This window comes from Erythrolamprus reginae, unplaced genomic scaffold (assembly GCF_031021105.1).
Source record: "Erythrolamprus reginae isolate rEryReg1 unplaced genomic scaffold, rEryReg1.hap1 H_19, whole genome shotgun sequence".
NCBI lineage: Eukaryota > Metazoa > Chordata > Lepidosauria > Squamata > Dipsadidae > Erythrolamprus > Erythrolamprus reginae.
The window spans coordinates 130,119-147,515 of NW_027248472.1; the positions used below are offsets into that span (position 1 = coordinate 130,119).

Consider the following 17,397-nt stretch of genomic DNA (forward strand, 5'->3'; position numbering starts at 1 on the left):
ATCAGTTAATAAATAATACAAAACTATAACTAGAAAGCTGGGCTAAGCTCCAAATTTCATTATTAGGAAGAATTGCGGCAGTCAAAATGTCCATACTACCCAAATTTTTGTATCTTTTTCAAACGATCCCAATTAAATTAGAAAGAACTTTCTTTAAAAATCTAGAAAAAATAATATCTAAATTCATATGGCAAAATAAAAAGCCAAGAATTAGACTCAAATGGATGCAAGATAGTCAGAAGCAAGGTGGACTGGGACTACCCGACTTTAGAATATACTACCAAGTGGCAGTTTTAGTATGGGTCAAAGAATGGATACAATTTAAAAATGTAAGATTATTAGCCTTAGAAGGTCACGATATACAAACTGGTTGGCATAGTTTTATCTGGGACAACAAGTCCACTACACACTCATATTTCAAACAACACCTGATCAGGAGATCATTATTAGATACCTGGAACACAATTAATAAACAATTTTATATCAAAATACCATTATGGTTCTCAAGTATGGAGGCATTAACTTTCCCAAATACTATAAGTCTAGGGAAAATGGTAAAATATTCACAAGTACTGTATTAGATAAAGAGACAAACCTGAAACCATTAGCACAGCTAAAAGAGGAAGGAATTCAAATAGACTGGTGGCCTTATAATCAAATAAAATTTAGATTACGAATTGATAAAGAAAAGTATGGAATCGAGAAACATGATCTACCACTAGACAAAATCTTATTAGGAACAAACAACAAAGCAATTAATAATACATACAAACTATTGTTAGAAAATAATAACCTAGAAGAAATTGTCAAAGGTAACATGATAGCCTGGGCAAAGAATATCAGACATTCCATACAATTAGATCAATGGGAAAAAATGTGGCATACAAATTACAAAATGACCAGATCTACCTCTTACAAAGAAAATGCAATCAAAATGTTTTATAGGTGGCATATGCCCCCAGCCAGACTAGCCAAGATGTATGAAAATCTCAAACACAACTGCTGGAAATGTGGCAAGAAACATAGCTCCTATTTCCATATGTGGTGGACCTGACCACAAGTTAAAGAAATTTGGCGTAAACTACAAAAATGGATAAAATAAATAATTAATATTAAATTAAAAATGAAACTGGAAATATTTTTACTTGGTGTTATTGAAAAAAATATGAAAAAAGAACAATACTATTTGACTCAACACCTAATAACAGCAACAACAATATCCATAGCTCAATTCTGGAAAAATGAATCAATGCCTAATGATCGAAATCTGATTTAAAAAAATGCTTGACTGTGCAGAAGCAGATAAATTAACATTGGAGCTAAAAGAACAGGAAAACACAAAATACTACCAGATTTGGAATGATTTCTATATATGGTTAAATCAAAGAACAAATATTAGCAACGCTGCATAATTAATTAACAAATTAAGTCAAAAATTCTTAAAGATTCAAATACAACTGTTTCTCCAACTGTTATGTTTCCATAAATTACAGATTAAGAACTTAAATATATTTCATATATAGATATAGACTACACATTATTGACAAAACCAATGGTAACATTACCGAAAAAGAGTATAGAAGGAGGCTGTGGACAAGACAGCCAGTGTCTGGGGGAGGGGATGTACTTTTGTCTTTTTCTGTATATAATTTGTATGTCTGTTAAATAGATGTAAATAATTTTTTTTTAAACAATCTTTCTAAAACTTTCAGCTGACTTGCGCCTTAAGGAGTTTGTTTTGATTTTTTTGTTTTGTTTTTGTTATTTGTTTTTTGCAAAAGCAAAAGCAACATCATTTAGCATCGCCTTTCGTAAGCTCCTAAAACCCCACCTCTGCCGTCAGGCATGGGGGAACTGAGATATTCTTTCCCCCTAAGCCTTTACAATTTATGCATGGTATGCTTGTTTGTATGTATGTTTGGTTTTACAAATAAGGGGTTTTTTTTAGATGTTTTTAGGATTGGATTTACATGCTGTTTTTGTTGCTGTTGTTAGCCGCCCCGAGTCTGCGGAGAGGGGCGGCATACAAATCCAATCAATCAATCAATCAATAAATAAATGGGCCTTGAATGAGACTTTAAAAACCCCCAATATCCAATTAGAAAAAGCCATACTTTTAAACATTTGTACATAAATAGGTTGCTAATTTTTTTTTCTAAACTGAAAATATGACATCTGTACAATACATTTACAATAAAATTAGAAGGGAATTGGTCATTATCTTGCATAGAAACATTAAACATGATCAATTTGCTTTTGATTACATACATGGCCTTGTAAATCCTCCACAAAAACCCTGGATAGCAGATAATTAGATGACACCTCTGCTAAGTATCAAAATGCCACCTTAACAGTAGAACTAGATTCAAACTAGATTTTGATTTCTCTCTCTCTCTCTTCCTTCTTTTCTCTCTCTTTCTCTCTCACAGAATCATAGAAACATAGAAGATGGATGGCTGAAAAAGACCTCATGGTCCATCTAATCTGCCCTTATACTATTTCTTGTATTTTATCTTAGGATGGATATGTTTATCCCAGACATGTTTAAATTCAGTTACTGTGGATTTACCAACCACGTCTGCTGGAAGTTTGTTCCAAGCATCTACTACTCTTTCAGTAAAATAATATTTTCTCATGTTACTTCTAATCTTTCCCCCAACTAATCTCAGATTGTGCCCCCTTGTTCTTCTGTTCATTTTCCTATTAAAAACACTTCTCTCCTGAACCTTATTTAACTTTTAACATATTTAAATGTTTCGATCATGTCCCCCCTTTCCCTTCTGCCCTCCAAACTATACAGATTGAGTTCATTAAGTCTTTCCTGTTAAGTTTTATGCTTAAGACCTTCCACCATTTTTGTAGCCCGTCTTTGGACCCATTCAATTTTATCAATATCTTTTTGTAGATGAAGTCTCCAGAACTGAATACAGTATTCCAAATGTGGTCTCACCAGCACTCTATACAGCGGGATCACAATCTCCCTCTTCCTGCTTATTATACCTCTAGCTATGCAGCCAAGCATTCTACTTGCTTTCCCTACCGCCTGACTGCATTGTACTCTCCCTTCCTCCCTTTCTTTCCTACTCTTTTCCTTCCTGTTTTTTCTCTGTTTCTCTTTCTTCCTTCCTCCATCTCTCTCTTCCCTCCTTCCCTCCCTCCCTCTCTTCGTCCCTCCTTCCCTTTCTATTTCTCTCCCCCTTTCTTTCTCTCTTCCTTCCTTCCACGCTTCCCCCTCTTTCTCTCTCTCTTCCTTCCTTCCTCTCTTTTCCTTCCTCTTTTTCTCTCTCTCTCTTTCTCTTCCTCCCTCCCTCCCTTTCTCTCTCCCTCTCTTTCCCCGCCTCTCTTTTTCTCTCTCTTCTTTCCTTCCTCTCTCTCCTGCCCAGGTGCCCAGCTGCACTCACTCTCGGCAATGACCAGGGAGGGCAGTCTGTCCTTTTAGTTTAACATTAACCACATTACCACAGAGAGAGAAATCTCTGTGCTAGTGTGGTTAATATTAAATCAAAAGGGCAGAGCTGCCCTCCCATGTCATCGCCGAGAATCAGCGCAGCCGGGCACCCTGGCAGGAGAAAGCAGGCTACTTTCTCCTACCTCACTCTCAGCTGGCTGCCTGGCTCCTTCCTATCTGTAGCGGCAGCATCCATCCCTCCGCCCCTACTTGCCGCTGCTGTTGCCGCCCGGACTCAGTGAAGCCAGCTGAAAGTATCACTCCGAGGAAGAGGGGCGGAAGTGCCTGATATATGCCGCCATCTTGCTTGGGTCGGTAACTGTGTGGGGCCAAACTTCTTCTTCGGCAGAGCAATTTGGGACTGCATGGCTTTGTGTGGCTTTAAAAAATTCTGCGCAGTGGGTTCCTGATGTCTGCGCAGGCACGCGCCCACGCACCTTAGAGGGAACAATGGTTATGACCTATAAAGCCCTACATGGCATGAGAACAAATTATCTATCAGACCATCTTCTGCCTCACGTATCCCAGTGACCAGTTATGTCCCACAGAGTTAGCCTTCACCAGGTCCTGTCAACCAGGAAATGCTGTCTGGCGGGGCGTAGGAGAAGAGCCTTCTATGTCCCAGCCCCTACCCACTGGAATCAACTTCCCTCAGAGATTCATAGCGTCCCCACCCCCCCAGCCTTCTGTAAGGCATTGTAGATGCATCTCTGCCCACCGGCTTGGGTCCACTGAAACTTCAACACCCACTCTTGGCTCATGAATGAAGAATGATGGAATGAATGGGAACAATTGGTTTTTAAACATTTAGGGGTTTTAGAGTATAACTTATGTTTAGATATTTGTCTTAATATTGAGATTTTAATGTAGTTTAATATTACATTTCTTTATATTCTATAGTTGTTTACTGTGAGCTGCCCTGAGTGCCAGGAGGGCGGCATAGAAATCTGATTAAATAAATAATAAACTAAACATTAGCTAAACTTGATTGCTTTGACTGAATGAAGTTACTGAATTCAAAGCTAAATGCTAAATAAGAGCTTCCTCACTCTGATAAAATGGATCAGTTTACCCTTGGTTATTTTGACCACTTAAGATCTGGTTGCCTGGCGTAGAGATCAATGAGCTTAAATGGACATTGTTGCATTCTTTAAATGAATTATTAGCTTACTGAAATTGTTGAGGTCCACCAAAGGATCACTCCAGAGATCATTGCCAGCACTGCTTTCCGTTTCCTACACTGTTTTATTTTTTAAAAAATCTGGTCTTCTAACAGAGAGCGGCTCTCGCAAGATGTAACCAAATTTGCCTGCTAGCCGCCTTACCCAGGGAACATTTAGGCACCTCCCGCAATTGTCTGGCACGAGGAGGGACAGGATTCGCCGCTTGCAAACAAGCGCACTTCGAGATGCCCGTAGGATCGGAGAACAACACTGTTGTAGAAGACCAATATCGTATTGGGCGGGGACAATTGCGGGGGGGGGGGGGCAGAATCGCTCAAAGTAGAATACAAAGCAGCTTTTCTGGGGGCGGGGAAAAATAGGCAGTGCGTGGTCCTCGCCTTACCAAACCTCTGCAAAAGAGCCGCCGCGAAGCTATCTGTTTTTGCAAGACACGCCTACACCCTCGGTTCCCATCCCCTCGACTCCCCAAAAGACGCTAGCATTAGAGGGCGATCTCTGAGTCTGGCTTTTCGACGCCTTGCTATGAAGCTGATTGGAAGTCCGCATGAGGCCGGCAGGTGAGAATGTCTGCTGACGTTGAGTCCAAATGATATTTTCAGGTGAGCCCTCATTCCCCAGCTATGCTAAAATGCAGTCCTCTTTCCCTGCCTCCCGCCGCGGCCGCAACCCATTTTTATTCCCGTCGCTCCTCCTTTCAATGGGTTATTAAATGGTCCAGGTGATCATTTCCAAGTAAAGGCGATTGTCTGGAAGTGTTTGCCTATAGCAGCTACACTTGACTATAAAGAAATCTCGCCTTGCACGACAATGAAAACCGCTTGAATGGCTGATCGTATATAAAAAATCTGTTTATACTATTGTTCCGAAGGCTTGATAAGCCGACAGTAAACTACGATTCTTATTTCTTGGACTGAATTGGCTTCTGTGGAAACAAATCTTAGTGACAAATGGGTTGATTGGGTGGTTTCCGTTAAACTATAGATGGCTAAGGAACAAGTCAATCTGTTAGATGCCTCATTGAGTGGTTTTTACTCATGACCCAGTCCTTAATTCTCCATATATTTTAGAAATAGATTTTTAAAAGGCTTCTACTGAATGCACCCTAATTTCAACTATGTTTTGGATAGGATTCCCATCAGCCTCAAACATGATAAGTGGACCTGGATGCTAAAAATTGTGCTTTGAAGCAACAAATGTTGGGATCAGATGTTTTATGTATTCATCTCTTCCTTTAGTGCACCTACCCTTACGAAGTAGGCATTAACCTCATGCTATATTTAAAAAGCAGAATGTCTTTCCCAGGAGATTATACTTTGAATAATGCTTCTAAACTATAACATTCCAATAGCCTCCCCTGATGTTTAATCCCAAAAGTGTAAAAAATCTATTTGTATTTTGGCAAAATGGTTCCTAAAAAATGAAACAAAATGAAGTAATACAGGAAAGAGGGGAGAAGCTCTGATGATTTGATAAAAATAAAGATTATTTGCCAAATCAGTCTGACATGACAAGGGAAGGCTGGTATGTTTGCTAGTCCACCATTGAAATCTCCAAAATAGTGGATAAAATGGAAAAAACCACACTACACCACTAACTTTGGAATATTTGAAATCTGTTGTACAATGATATTGACAGTTGATTAATTGTTATCTTCATGAAAGTTAGGCAATAAAAGATGTATTGAACGTTTCCCATTTCAGAAACAAATACACATCTAGACTCTAAAACAAATAATGTTTACATTTTAAAAGATGGTGTAACACAGATTTCATTAAAAAAAGTTTTATGTGCCTTCTTAAAAGATATTTCATTCCTGCAAATTAAGTAATGCATCAGAATATTTGTTGAGATACGACTTTATTTTGTTTGCCTTCCGTATCTCTGGGGAGATTAGTTAATAATCTTCCTTTCCACTTTTATGCTTTTTTATGCTTTTCTAATTTGAAGAAGCCTAATGAGTTTTGCTTTCTTAGCTCAAGCAAAGAAATAAAGATTGAGCAGGTCTGAGCACAAGAATTTGCTTCTGCCTTTGCTTTTCAAGCTATATTAGCTGATAAAAAGGCTGTAATCTTGTAATCACAGTCAAGATTGATGGTGACGGAAGGTTGGGTACATGAGGAATGTCATTTAGACATTGACAGAAAATGGCTGCATAAGCAGTAACCTTTTCCACTGAAATTCACACGATTAAAACGTAATCCAAAGATTTACTAGGGAGCATTCCTTTTACTTCCTTGTGATTTAAAGAGGCTCCTTCAATATCCTTCCAAATGAAAAATGTCCTTGCTCAGCAAAGAGAACAACTGCCCCCACCCTCCTCGCCTTTCGTAAATTACTAAAAACTCATCTTTGCCGCCAGGCATGGGAAAATTAACACACACCCCAATTGTCAAGGTTGGTGTATGGTTTGATTGGATTGTGTGATTATTTTATTATAAGGTTTTTAAATTGTATTTTTTAAAATTGGATTTGTACACTGCTTATGTTGTTGTGAGCCGCTCCAAGTCTTCAGATAGGGGCGTCATACAAATCTAATAAATGATGATGATGATGATGGTTATGATTATGATTATTGACGGAAATTGAGCAGATAGGTAAAAATTATGGCTTTTTGCTTCCATGCTATTTTGCTGCCGGAAAGAGATTTTTTGGTGCAGCAGCTGCTGGAAAGAGATTTCTAGGCGCAGCAGCGAGATTCGGCTGCTGTGCATGTGCAGCAGCCGAATCCCACTGTCACGCCTAAAGCAGCAGTTGGGGCAGGCTGCAAAAAGCTCTTTGATCTCCCGGGTTGCAGGAGAGATGCCTGCAATGCGGGAGAGCACAGAACAGGCCGCACGGCCAAAATTGGGGCCACCTGGCCTGTTCCCTATGCCATGACCCTTGCAGGAGGTGATCCAGGTAAGCAGAGGTGAGGGGTGCGGCAGGGGGAGCAAAGGCGAGCGGCATGGCAGGGGAGTGAGGGTGAGCGGCACAGCGGGGGAGTGAGAGCAAGCGGCACGGTGGGGGGAGTGGCAGGGAGAGTGAGGGTGTGTGGCGTGGTGGGAGCTGGCCGCTCTTACCTTGTTTTGCTGGTCACTCACAACAGCAACTCTTGTCTCCAATTTTCAGGGTTTTTTGCTTTCATGTATGCGGGAAGCAAAACATTGAAATTGCGTGCGTGTGCTGGGTGTAGGCAGGCGCAGGGTGCGCTCCCGGTGCATTTTGGTAGGGCTGCCTAGAACATGAAAGAGTTAAAGTATTAAACCAGAGGGCATCCTAAAAGGACATTATACGTGATGCCATTGATTCTATGGAAGCTCTCTAGAATAATATTTCTCTGACTTTGAACTTTAGGTAATGTGCACCAGTATATCAGGAAGCCACAAGATTTGGATAAACATCTTGTTTAAAAAGATTATGACAAGCTAATAGCCCATTAAAGCCCAGAATTAACTTACTTACCTTACATTTGAAGGTGAAGTATTTTTTTCTTTCAAAATCTCAGCAAAAATCATGATTATGATACAACATAAATAGTTGTGTAGCTGAGCTTAGAAAAATTCTAGCCAGAAGTTCTTCCAATTTGTTTTGTGCCCCTGCTTAGACAATCATAAATTAGATAAATTAGTGAAGATTGGACTTAATCCATGGATAGTTCAATGGATTTGCAGCTGGCTGAAGCATAGATATCAGACGATTGTTGTTAATGGCGAATACAGTATTCTGAGCAGAAACTGGTTACAAGTAGTATGCCACAAGGGTCTGTTCTGGGTCCTATTCTTTTTAATATGTGAGTGACATAGGGGAAGGTTTAGTAGGGAAGGTTTGCCTATTTGCCGATGACTCTAAAGTGTGCAATAGGGTTGATATTCCTGGAGGCATCTGTAAGACATACATACAAACTGCGTGAAATCACACTCAATAGCAGTGACTGTGAGAGGGATCTTGGAGTCTTAGTGGACAACCAACTAAAAATGAGCCAGCAATTTGTAGCAGCAGCCAGAAAGGCCAATACAATCCTAAATTGCCTGAACAGAGGGAAGCAATCTAGGACTAGGGAGGTACTAATACCACTCTATAAAGCCTTAGTTAGACAACAACTAGAGTACTGTATTCAGTTTTGGTCACCACACTACAAAAAAGACATTGAAACTCTAGAGAAAGTACAGAAGAGAGCAGCCAGGATGATAAGGTGTCTGGAAGCTAAAACATACAAAGAGAGGTTGCAGAAACTGGGGTTGGCTAGTTCAGCAAAGAGAAGGACCTGTGGAGACATGATAGCAGTGTTCTAATACCTGGATGGCTGCCACAGAGAGGAGGAGGTCAGGCTGTTTTTCAAAGCACCAGAGGGCCAGGCAAGGAATAATAGATGGAAACTGACCAAATAGAGATTCAATCTGGAAATAAGGAGGAACTTTCTGACAGTGTGATGCGATCAACTAATGGAACGGCTTGCCTATGGAGGTTGTGAAGGCTCCAACACTTGAGACTTTCAAGGGGAGATTGGACTGCCATTTGTCTGAAATGTTATAGGGACTCCTGCTTGATAAGGGAGTTGGACTAGATGAGCTACAGGGTCCCTTCCAACTCAAGTAAATAAATGAATAAACAAACAAACAGACAGACAAATAAATAAAGTAGCTCCGGAGCCACAGGTTGCCAACACCTAAGCTAATGAATCTTTCCCAAGGATTTGGGATAGGCCAATGTTGGTGTTTGATAGCAGAATACAGTAATATCTCATGATACGAACTTAATTGGTGCAAGGAGGAGGTTCGTAAGACGAAAGGTTCGTAAGACGAAACATTGTTTCCCATAGGAAACAATGTAGAGTCAATTAATCCGTGCAACCAAAACCCCCCCCGCAAAAAAACGGCTTTCGGCGACTGCTGGGAAGCCGCGCAGCTGTTTTAAAAGGTGACAGCTGGCCTGGGGGGCTTCCCAGCACCCCCCCGAACCGGGGTTCGGGGGGGTGCTGGCAAGCCCCCCAGGCCGGCTGCGACCTTTTAAAACAGCCGCGCCGCTTCCCAGCTGTCTCCTGAAGCCGAACGCTTAAGCCGAACTTCCGCGTTTGGCTTCGGGAGACAGCTGGGAAGCGGCGCGGGTGTTTTAAAAGGTCGCAGCTGGCCTGGGGGGCTTCCCAGAAACCTCCCAAACCGAACCCGGGGTTCAGCAAAATTTTGCCTCTTCTTACGAACTTTTTTCGAGTTACGAACTGGCGTTCGGGAGGCTTCTGGGAAGCCCCGCCGCCTGGCTGTCACCTTTTAAAACAGCCGCGCGGCTTCCCAGCAGTCTCCGAACGCCGGTTCGTAACTCGAAAAAAGTTCGTAAGAAGAGGCAAAATTTTTCTGAACCCCGGGTTCGTATCACGAGTTGTTCGTAAGACGAGTGGTTCGTATCTTGAGGTACCACTGTATAAGTTTTTACAAGAAGCATCATTCTTATTAAATTTATATGCCATCCATCTCACTATCAAGCGACTTCTACCATGGTTTTGCATTTCCCATTTCTGCCTCTGTCATATGTAACTCACAATAATGCTACATCCATAAGTGAAATTTGGACCTTTAAAAAATTAAGATTCAACCTTTATTACAATCAAAGACCATCATAGCAGTGGTTTAAGATCCTAAAAGCTTAGGACTTCTGGTGATGGCACAGAGTGAGGTAGAAGGCAGAGGACGGTCTCTCCCTCTTCGAAGTCTGAAATGGTCAGCAATCGGGGACCCTTCAAGATATGAAAAGTGCGAAGGACTTAGCAGAGAAGGAGAGGTGTTCCAGGAGCTGCTGTGATGGTGGCAGCTACCTGGTGGCGGAGGTACCTGGTGGCGGAGGGACTCTCTCTAACCTGATCCTGAATTGTTAGTGGGTGCTCTGCATGATGAACATGGCACTCCGGCGAGTTGCATAAAAAGGAGCGCTTAATTATAGTATTCTGCATCAGATTAAAGAAAATTAGTGCCAGATTCCCCAAAAATTGAAAGTACAGAGAGAAAAGGGAATTGAAAGCAAAACGACCATTAATTATAGCTCTAAACTAACTTTGGCGGTCAGCAAAAGGACGAGTGCAAGGACTGTTTCCAGCATGCTGAATGAGAGACAGAGATCTTTGATTTGACAGCTGAATAAACCGAAGGTGAGGAGTTAAGACAAGAAGGGGAAAGAAACTACAAGAGACTATAGAATCTTCAGAGATCCTGATTTTGCTGGACTAGTGGTGATTTACTAATTTTTGGATTGGGTTAGGGTGAAGAAGAGAGCAAAACAGAATATTTTGTAGTTGGAGCCGGGGGGCGGGGGGACACCAACTGACTCCATTAATGAACACCTTGTGCTGATTAATACTGATTAGCCCAAAGGAATTGAAGGGGGGGGGGGGAAGAATAACGTGAAAAACTGAACAGGACTAAGGTGAAAAAGTGAAACTGCAACTTTAATCTTTTATTGAATTAACATGGGTAATGGATTTCTGACTTTGGATCTTGAATATTTTTGTCAGTATAACTAAGAAAGGTTTTCCTCTTTCTCTTACCTCTCGTTTCCCTTATCTAAATTTACAGTGGGGAAAAAAGTATTTAATCAGACACCAGTTGTGCAAGTTCTCCCACTTAAAAAGATGAGAGAGGCCTATAATTGACATCATAAGTAGACCTCAACCATGAGAGACAACATGAGAAAACACATCCAGAAAACCACATTATCTGATTTTTAACGAATTTATTTGCAAATTATAGTGGAAAATAAGTATTTGGTCAATAACAAAAGTTCATCTCAATACTTTGTTATATATCTTTTGTTGGCAATGACAGAGGTCAAACATTTTCTGTAAGTCTTCACAAGGTTGCCACACACTGTTGCTGGTATGTTGGTCCATTCCTCCATGCAGATCTCCTCTAGAGCAGTGATGTTTTGGGGCTGTGGCTGGGCAACACGGATTTTCAACTCCCTCCAAAGGTTTTCTATAGGGTTGAGATCTGAAGACTGGCTAGCCACTCCAGGACCTTGACATGCTTCTTACAAAGCCATTCCTTTGTTGCCCTGGTGGTGTGCTTGGGATCATTGTCATGCTGAAAGACCCAGCCACATTTCATCTTCAGTGCCCTTGCTGATGGAAGGAGGTTTGCACTCAAAATCTCATGATATATGGCCCCATTCATTCTTTCATGTACAAGGATCAGTCGTCCTGGTCCCTTTGCAGAGAAACAGCCCCAAAGCATGATGTTGCCACCCCCATGCTTCACAGTAGGTATAGTGTTCTTTGGATGTAACTCAGCATTCTTTCTCCTCCAAACACGACGAGTTGTGTTTCTACCAAACAGTTCTACTTTGGTTTCATCTGACCATATGACATTCTCCCAATACTCTTTTGGATCATCCAAATGCTCTCTAGCAATCTTCAGATGGGTCCGGATATATACTGGCTTAAGCAGGGGGACACATCTGGCACTGCAGGATCTGAGTCCCTGGCAGCATAGTGTATTACTGATGGTAGCCTTTGTTATGTTGGTCCCAGCTCTCTGCAGGTCATTCACTAGGTTCCCCAGTGTGGTTCTGAGATTTTTCCTCACCGTTCTTGTGATCATTTTGACCCTAAGGGATGAGATATTGTGTGGAGCTCCAGATTGAGGGAGATTATTAGTGGTTTGTATGTCTTTTATTTTCTAATTGTTGCTCCCAGAGTTGATTTCTTCATACCAAGTTGCTTGCCTATTGCAGATTCAGAATTCCCAGTCTGGTGCACGGCTACAATCTTGTTTCTGGTATCCTTCGACAGCTCTTTGGTCTTCACCATAGTGGAGTTTGGAGTGTGACTGTTTTGAGTTTGTGAACAGGTGACTTTTATACTGATAACAAGTTTAAACAGGTGCCATTACAACAGGTAATGAGTGGAGGACAGAGGAGCCTCTTAAAGAAGAAGCTACTGGTCTGTGAGAGCCAGAAATCTTGCTTTTTTGTAGGTGATCAAATACTTATTTGCCACCATAATTTGCAAATAAATTAGTTAAAAATCAGAAAATGTGATTTTCTGAATATGTTTTCTCATGTTGTCTCTCATGGTTGAGGTCTACTTATGATGTCAATTACAGGCCTCTCTCATCTTTTTAAGTGGGGGAACTTGCACAACTGGTGTCTGACTAAAAACTCCCCCCACTATATATTAATATATTAAGTATTAAATATTAGAAAGATAATATAAATTATTTATATAAGATTTTTGGGGGTATAATTTTTTTCTCCACACCTTACAGAAATACAAATTCACATACCTTCAAATTTCAAAACAATACAATACAGTATCAATTGCCAAATTCTTAATTAAAATTCTTAATTATTTATCTAATTTGTCTCACTATATATCATTTATTTTATGCTACCTCCTTTTCTAATTTTGTCATCCGGATTTCAAAGATTGTTTTCTGTTCTCATTCAGGTTCAAAATGCTATTAGCTATCGAAATTTATCTTGGCTATTTGCTTTTTTCTACTAACTCTGTGCCATAGTGCTTCAATCCATTTCTTATATATAACTGTCCTTTAAGAGGAAAATTCCAAATTTACAACATACAACTACAAAATATCAATTATCATGCCTTATATCTAATTACAGTGGCATCTCTACCTAAGCCGCCCCGAGTCTGCAGAGAGGGGTGGCATACAAATCTAATAAATTATTATTATTATAAATAATTAAGAATGCCTCTACTGATGAACTTTTCTAGATAAGAATCGGGTGTTCAAGATGCCCCTTCTCAAGAACTATTTTCCATGTACAAACCCAAGCCTCTGAAACTGTAACTCAAAAGGGCAGGGAGAAGCCTCCATGGGGATTCTCTTGGAATCTAATGGGAGGAAACAGCCGTAAAAGACAGGGAAAAGCCTCTGTGGGGCCTCTCTAGGAATCTCTTGGGAGGAAACAGGGCCAGAAAAAGCGGGGCGAAGCCTCCATGGGGCCTCTCAAGGAATCTCCTGGGAGGAAACAGGGCCTCCACCGTCCCTGTGGTTTCCCCAATTGCACACATTATTTGCTTTTACATTGATTCTATGGGAAAATTGCTTCTTCTTACAAACTTTTCTACTTAATAACCTGGTTATGGAATGAATTAAGTTTGTAAGTAGAGGTATCACTGTATAACAATAACAGTAGAGGGGGGAAATGAAATTTATTAAATGCATTATTACATTTATTAGTTTATTTGTTTATTATTTTATTTATTATTAAAATTATTGAGTTTATTAAATTTATTATTATTCAAATTTTAAATTGCATTATCTTATTTCTGTGCTTAAACATATCATTTCTTTCATTTTACAAATATATCATTTCAAATTTAGCAAATAATTATCATATAACATATTTTTCTATTTGTTTTTCACTGAAAGTATCTTCCATTGTCAATCCCAGTATAATAATCTTCTCTAATATATTTATTTTCACTGTTAATCTCAGTATAATAATTTCCTCTAATCTATACATTTTTCACTGTCATTCCCAGTGTAATAGTCTTCCCTAATCCATGCATCTTCCTTAATCTATGTATCTTCCCTATTCTATTTATCTTCCACTGTCTAACTCAGTGTAATAATCTTCCCTAATCTATTTATATTCACTGTCAATAATTTTCCCTAATCTTGCTCTATATATCTTTCACTGGCATGCCCAGTGTAATAATATTCCCTAACCTGTTTTTCACTAATCATCTCAGTGTAACAATCTTCCCTCATCAATTTGATTTTACCATAATTCCCAAAATAATAATCTTCCCTAATCTGTTCATTTAAGATCCCAGATACTTACAAAAATATTTATCATAGTCTATTGCTGTTTATTTTTCTCAAATTAGTCCTCCTTTAATAATCATGCCTTTATTATATCCCTTTTCGCCTGCTTCTCTTTTCCAATATAATTCCCATTATAATAATCTTATAATTCAGATAATCAATAAATTCAAATTTATCTCTAGAAATCCATTTAAAAACCATATACAGTTATAAATTTATCATTGTCCAAATCTTCTTCCACCTGCTCCTTCTTCTTTCAGCTCTTCTTTTATTTTCTTGTTTAAATTTACCAAATATCTGCTACATTTTCACAATTCAATTTTAATAATATTAATATTGCAAATAAAGTCTATCTTATAAATTTGAGACTTCCGGTAGTGACGTTGCACTGGTGCCAGGCTTCTCTCGGCCGCTCCAAGGTAGATTTGGCTTTTGAAAGATTTCGGCCGCTTCTGCGGGCGATTGTAGGCCCGTAGAGCCCACAATCTGATAGGGGAATCTCCAGCGCACCTGGAGGTGGCCGGCGAGCCCCTCAGACAGTGGGGAAATTCCCTCTGCTGACTTTCAAAGAGATCGGCTTTACAGACCGATCCGGAAGTGCAAACGTTCCTGACACTTTTATGGAAGCCGCAAGGACGACTGAAGCATTGGTGGATTTGAGAGTAAGAGCAAGACTGTGAGTGATTGGTATTTCGAATGGACAAGAAAGTATCCCTTTTGTAGAACTGAATGCTTTGAGAGTTTTGAGATTGTGCCAGCTAAATTAAATGGCGGAAATAACGATCTTTACCAACTGGCATGGTGGCAGTGACTAAGCAGTAATTCGCTGGGACAGCCAAAAAACCTTGACTGATCGTGACTGATCATGCTTGCTGGACTCCGGTTTAAAAGATCGTAGCCACAGAGATGGAAAGAAAAAACTTTGGATATTCTTTACAAAAGGTGAAAGGTACCTGGAACATGTAGAAGGAACGTGTAAGGTGTTTTTAAAAGTTTACCGATGTCGTTTTGAACTATCGAGAAGTGAATTGAGTCGGAGGTGACTGAGACTATCTATCAACCAGAACCTATTTCCCCTCTGCCTTTCTTCTTTCGAACCTTGTATTGTCTATTTTTTGTTTTGTGCTCTTTTTTGACTTTGTGAAATTTTGGACTTGCTTCAATTTCTCCCCCTCTTTTTTTCCGCTCCATATTTTTTTCTTTTGCCCCACTGGTGGATTTATCTTCTATATGGACATATTATGAACTTGGACTATATCAACTTATAGTAAACTTAGTGCAAGCATCAACTTACTGACTGAATACTGATTGTTTGAATGACTGAATGAATTAATTAAATCAAATTCCCTCTTTATATCTGACCCACTAAACCTGACTTTGGACTCCATATTTCGCTTTTACAAAAGAAGAAAAGAAAGAACAATATCTACAATTTGTGGAACTCTATAAGTACACTGAGGGGGTTACAGTGGAAAATCCAACAAAAGATTTTTTCTTCCTTTTCTGATTATATAAAGGATTTAGATATATATAATTCTGATACGGTATCTTTTTTTTTCTTTGTGATCCTTCTGTATACTTAACCTTAATTTAAACTTAAAAATTAATTTAATATTTGGTGGCTGATACTATATATAAGCTCTATATTGTATCTAATCATTGATTGATTTCTTTTTCATATAATTCTAATTCTAATATTACTTAAAATTAAGTTAACAATAACATTTATTATTGTTATACAACTGGGAGATAAAAACAACGCTTAGTTATATTCAGTAGTTGTTTTATAAAGGACTGATTAAGTATACTAAAGATATTTTTTCTCTTTGAAATGTTACTAGATCTAAACTAATTATCCAATTAATTTGCATACGTATTAGACTGAAATATCTGATTAATACTCTGATTATATTACATTGACTGGACTGACTACAGAATTATAGATTACAGCAGATAGAACGATTATATATTTAATATTGATTGATTATATTGTTCTTTCTGAGTCTATCCCCTATTAATTCAGCACTAGACTGAAATAACTGACTAATTATTTTCACTATTGATTGCTTAATACTTTGACTATATTTCATTGACTGGATTGATTACAGAATTATAGATTATAGTATATAGATTGATTATATATTTAATATAGATTGACTATATTGGCTTCTGAATCCATCCCCTATTAACCCATTAATGTTATTCTATTTTATTGGATAACTAATCTATTTTTTATGATAATCTTATCTTTTACTACTCACCCTATCTGTTACTTTTGATCAATCTTTTCCTCTAACCCAAAACTTGAACTCTCTTTGAAGAGAATATTGACTAACATGGACCACTTTTGGAAAATATTCAAAATGTCTTCGAAAAACCAGACAACATTAATGAAGACCTGGGGAAAAAATGTCTCACAACTGACTACACCGTCTTCCCAACGCTCATCTGAAATGTTTCCCAACAACAAAACAACAACGGCTCAATCCTTGCAACCACCTCAGACCATCACATTGGTCTCATTATTTGACATGATGACAAAGATGCAAAAATCCATCGACTGCAACTATGAAGCCATGTCCAGAAATATGGGAATAATGAAAGAGGACATTAAAAAAATACAGGATCATGTTGGTAATCTGGATGATCGAATGGAAAAGTTGGATGACAAAATGGAAAACGTCCATGGAATTTTGACAAATAATGACCAAAAAATTAACAAAATAGAAGAGATTAATGAACAAATGGAGACACACCTGCGATTTGCGGAAGCAAGATCTGAATATATTAATAAAAATCTCGAAGAAGTGGTGATGAATTTGGAACTGGAGAAATTGGCTTTCTATCTTCGATTTCAAAATGTAACAGAATCAGATGACCAAGACCTCCCTCAAATTATGTCTGAAATTTTGGCAAAAATAACAGGAAAATGACACAGGAAATGATAGAACAAATGGACGAAATTTATCAAATCTCAACCTTGTTTGCAAGATGCCACAGATTGCCG

General features: G+C 39.0%; 1 protein-coding gene across 2 annotated transcripts in view; it reads left to right on the top strand.

The window, feature by feature from the left end:
* Positions 1 to 5,020: 5,020 nt before the first annotated feature.
* The window catches only part of LOC139155441 (transmembrane protein 108-like), a 106,117-nt gene continuing 93,740 nt past the window's right edge, over positions 5,021 to 17,397 (top strand). The window contains exon 1 of one of the 2 annotated variants that reach the window (XM_070730573.1): positions 5,021 to 5,231. In XM_070730573.1, the coding sequence (XP_070586674.1) occupies positions 5,219 to 5,231 (13 nt within the window). In that variant the 5' untranslated portion in view covers positions 5,021 to 5,218. The remainder of the gene's footprint in view (positions 5,232 to 17,397) is intronic. The other variant, XM_070730574.1, reaches the window with a different exon arrangement.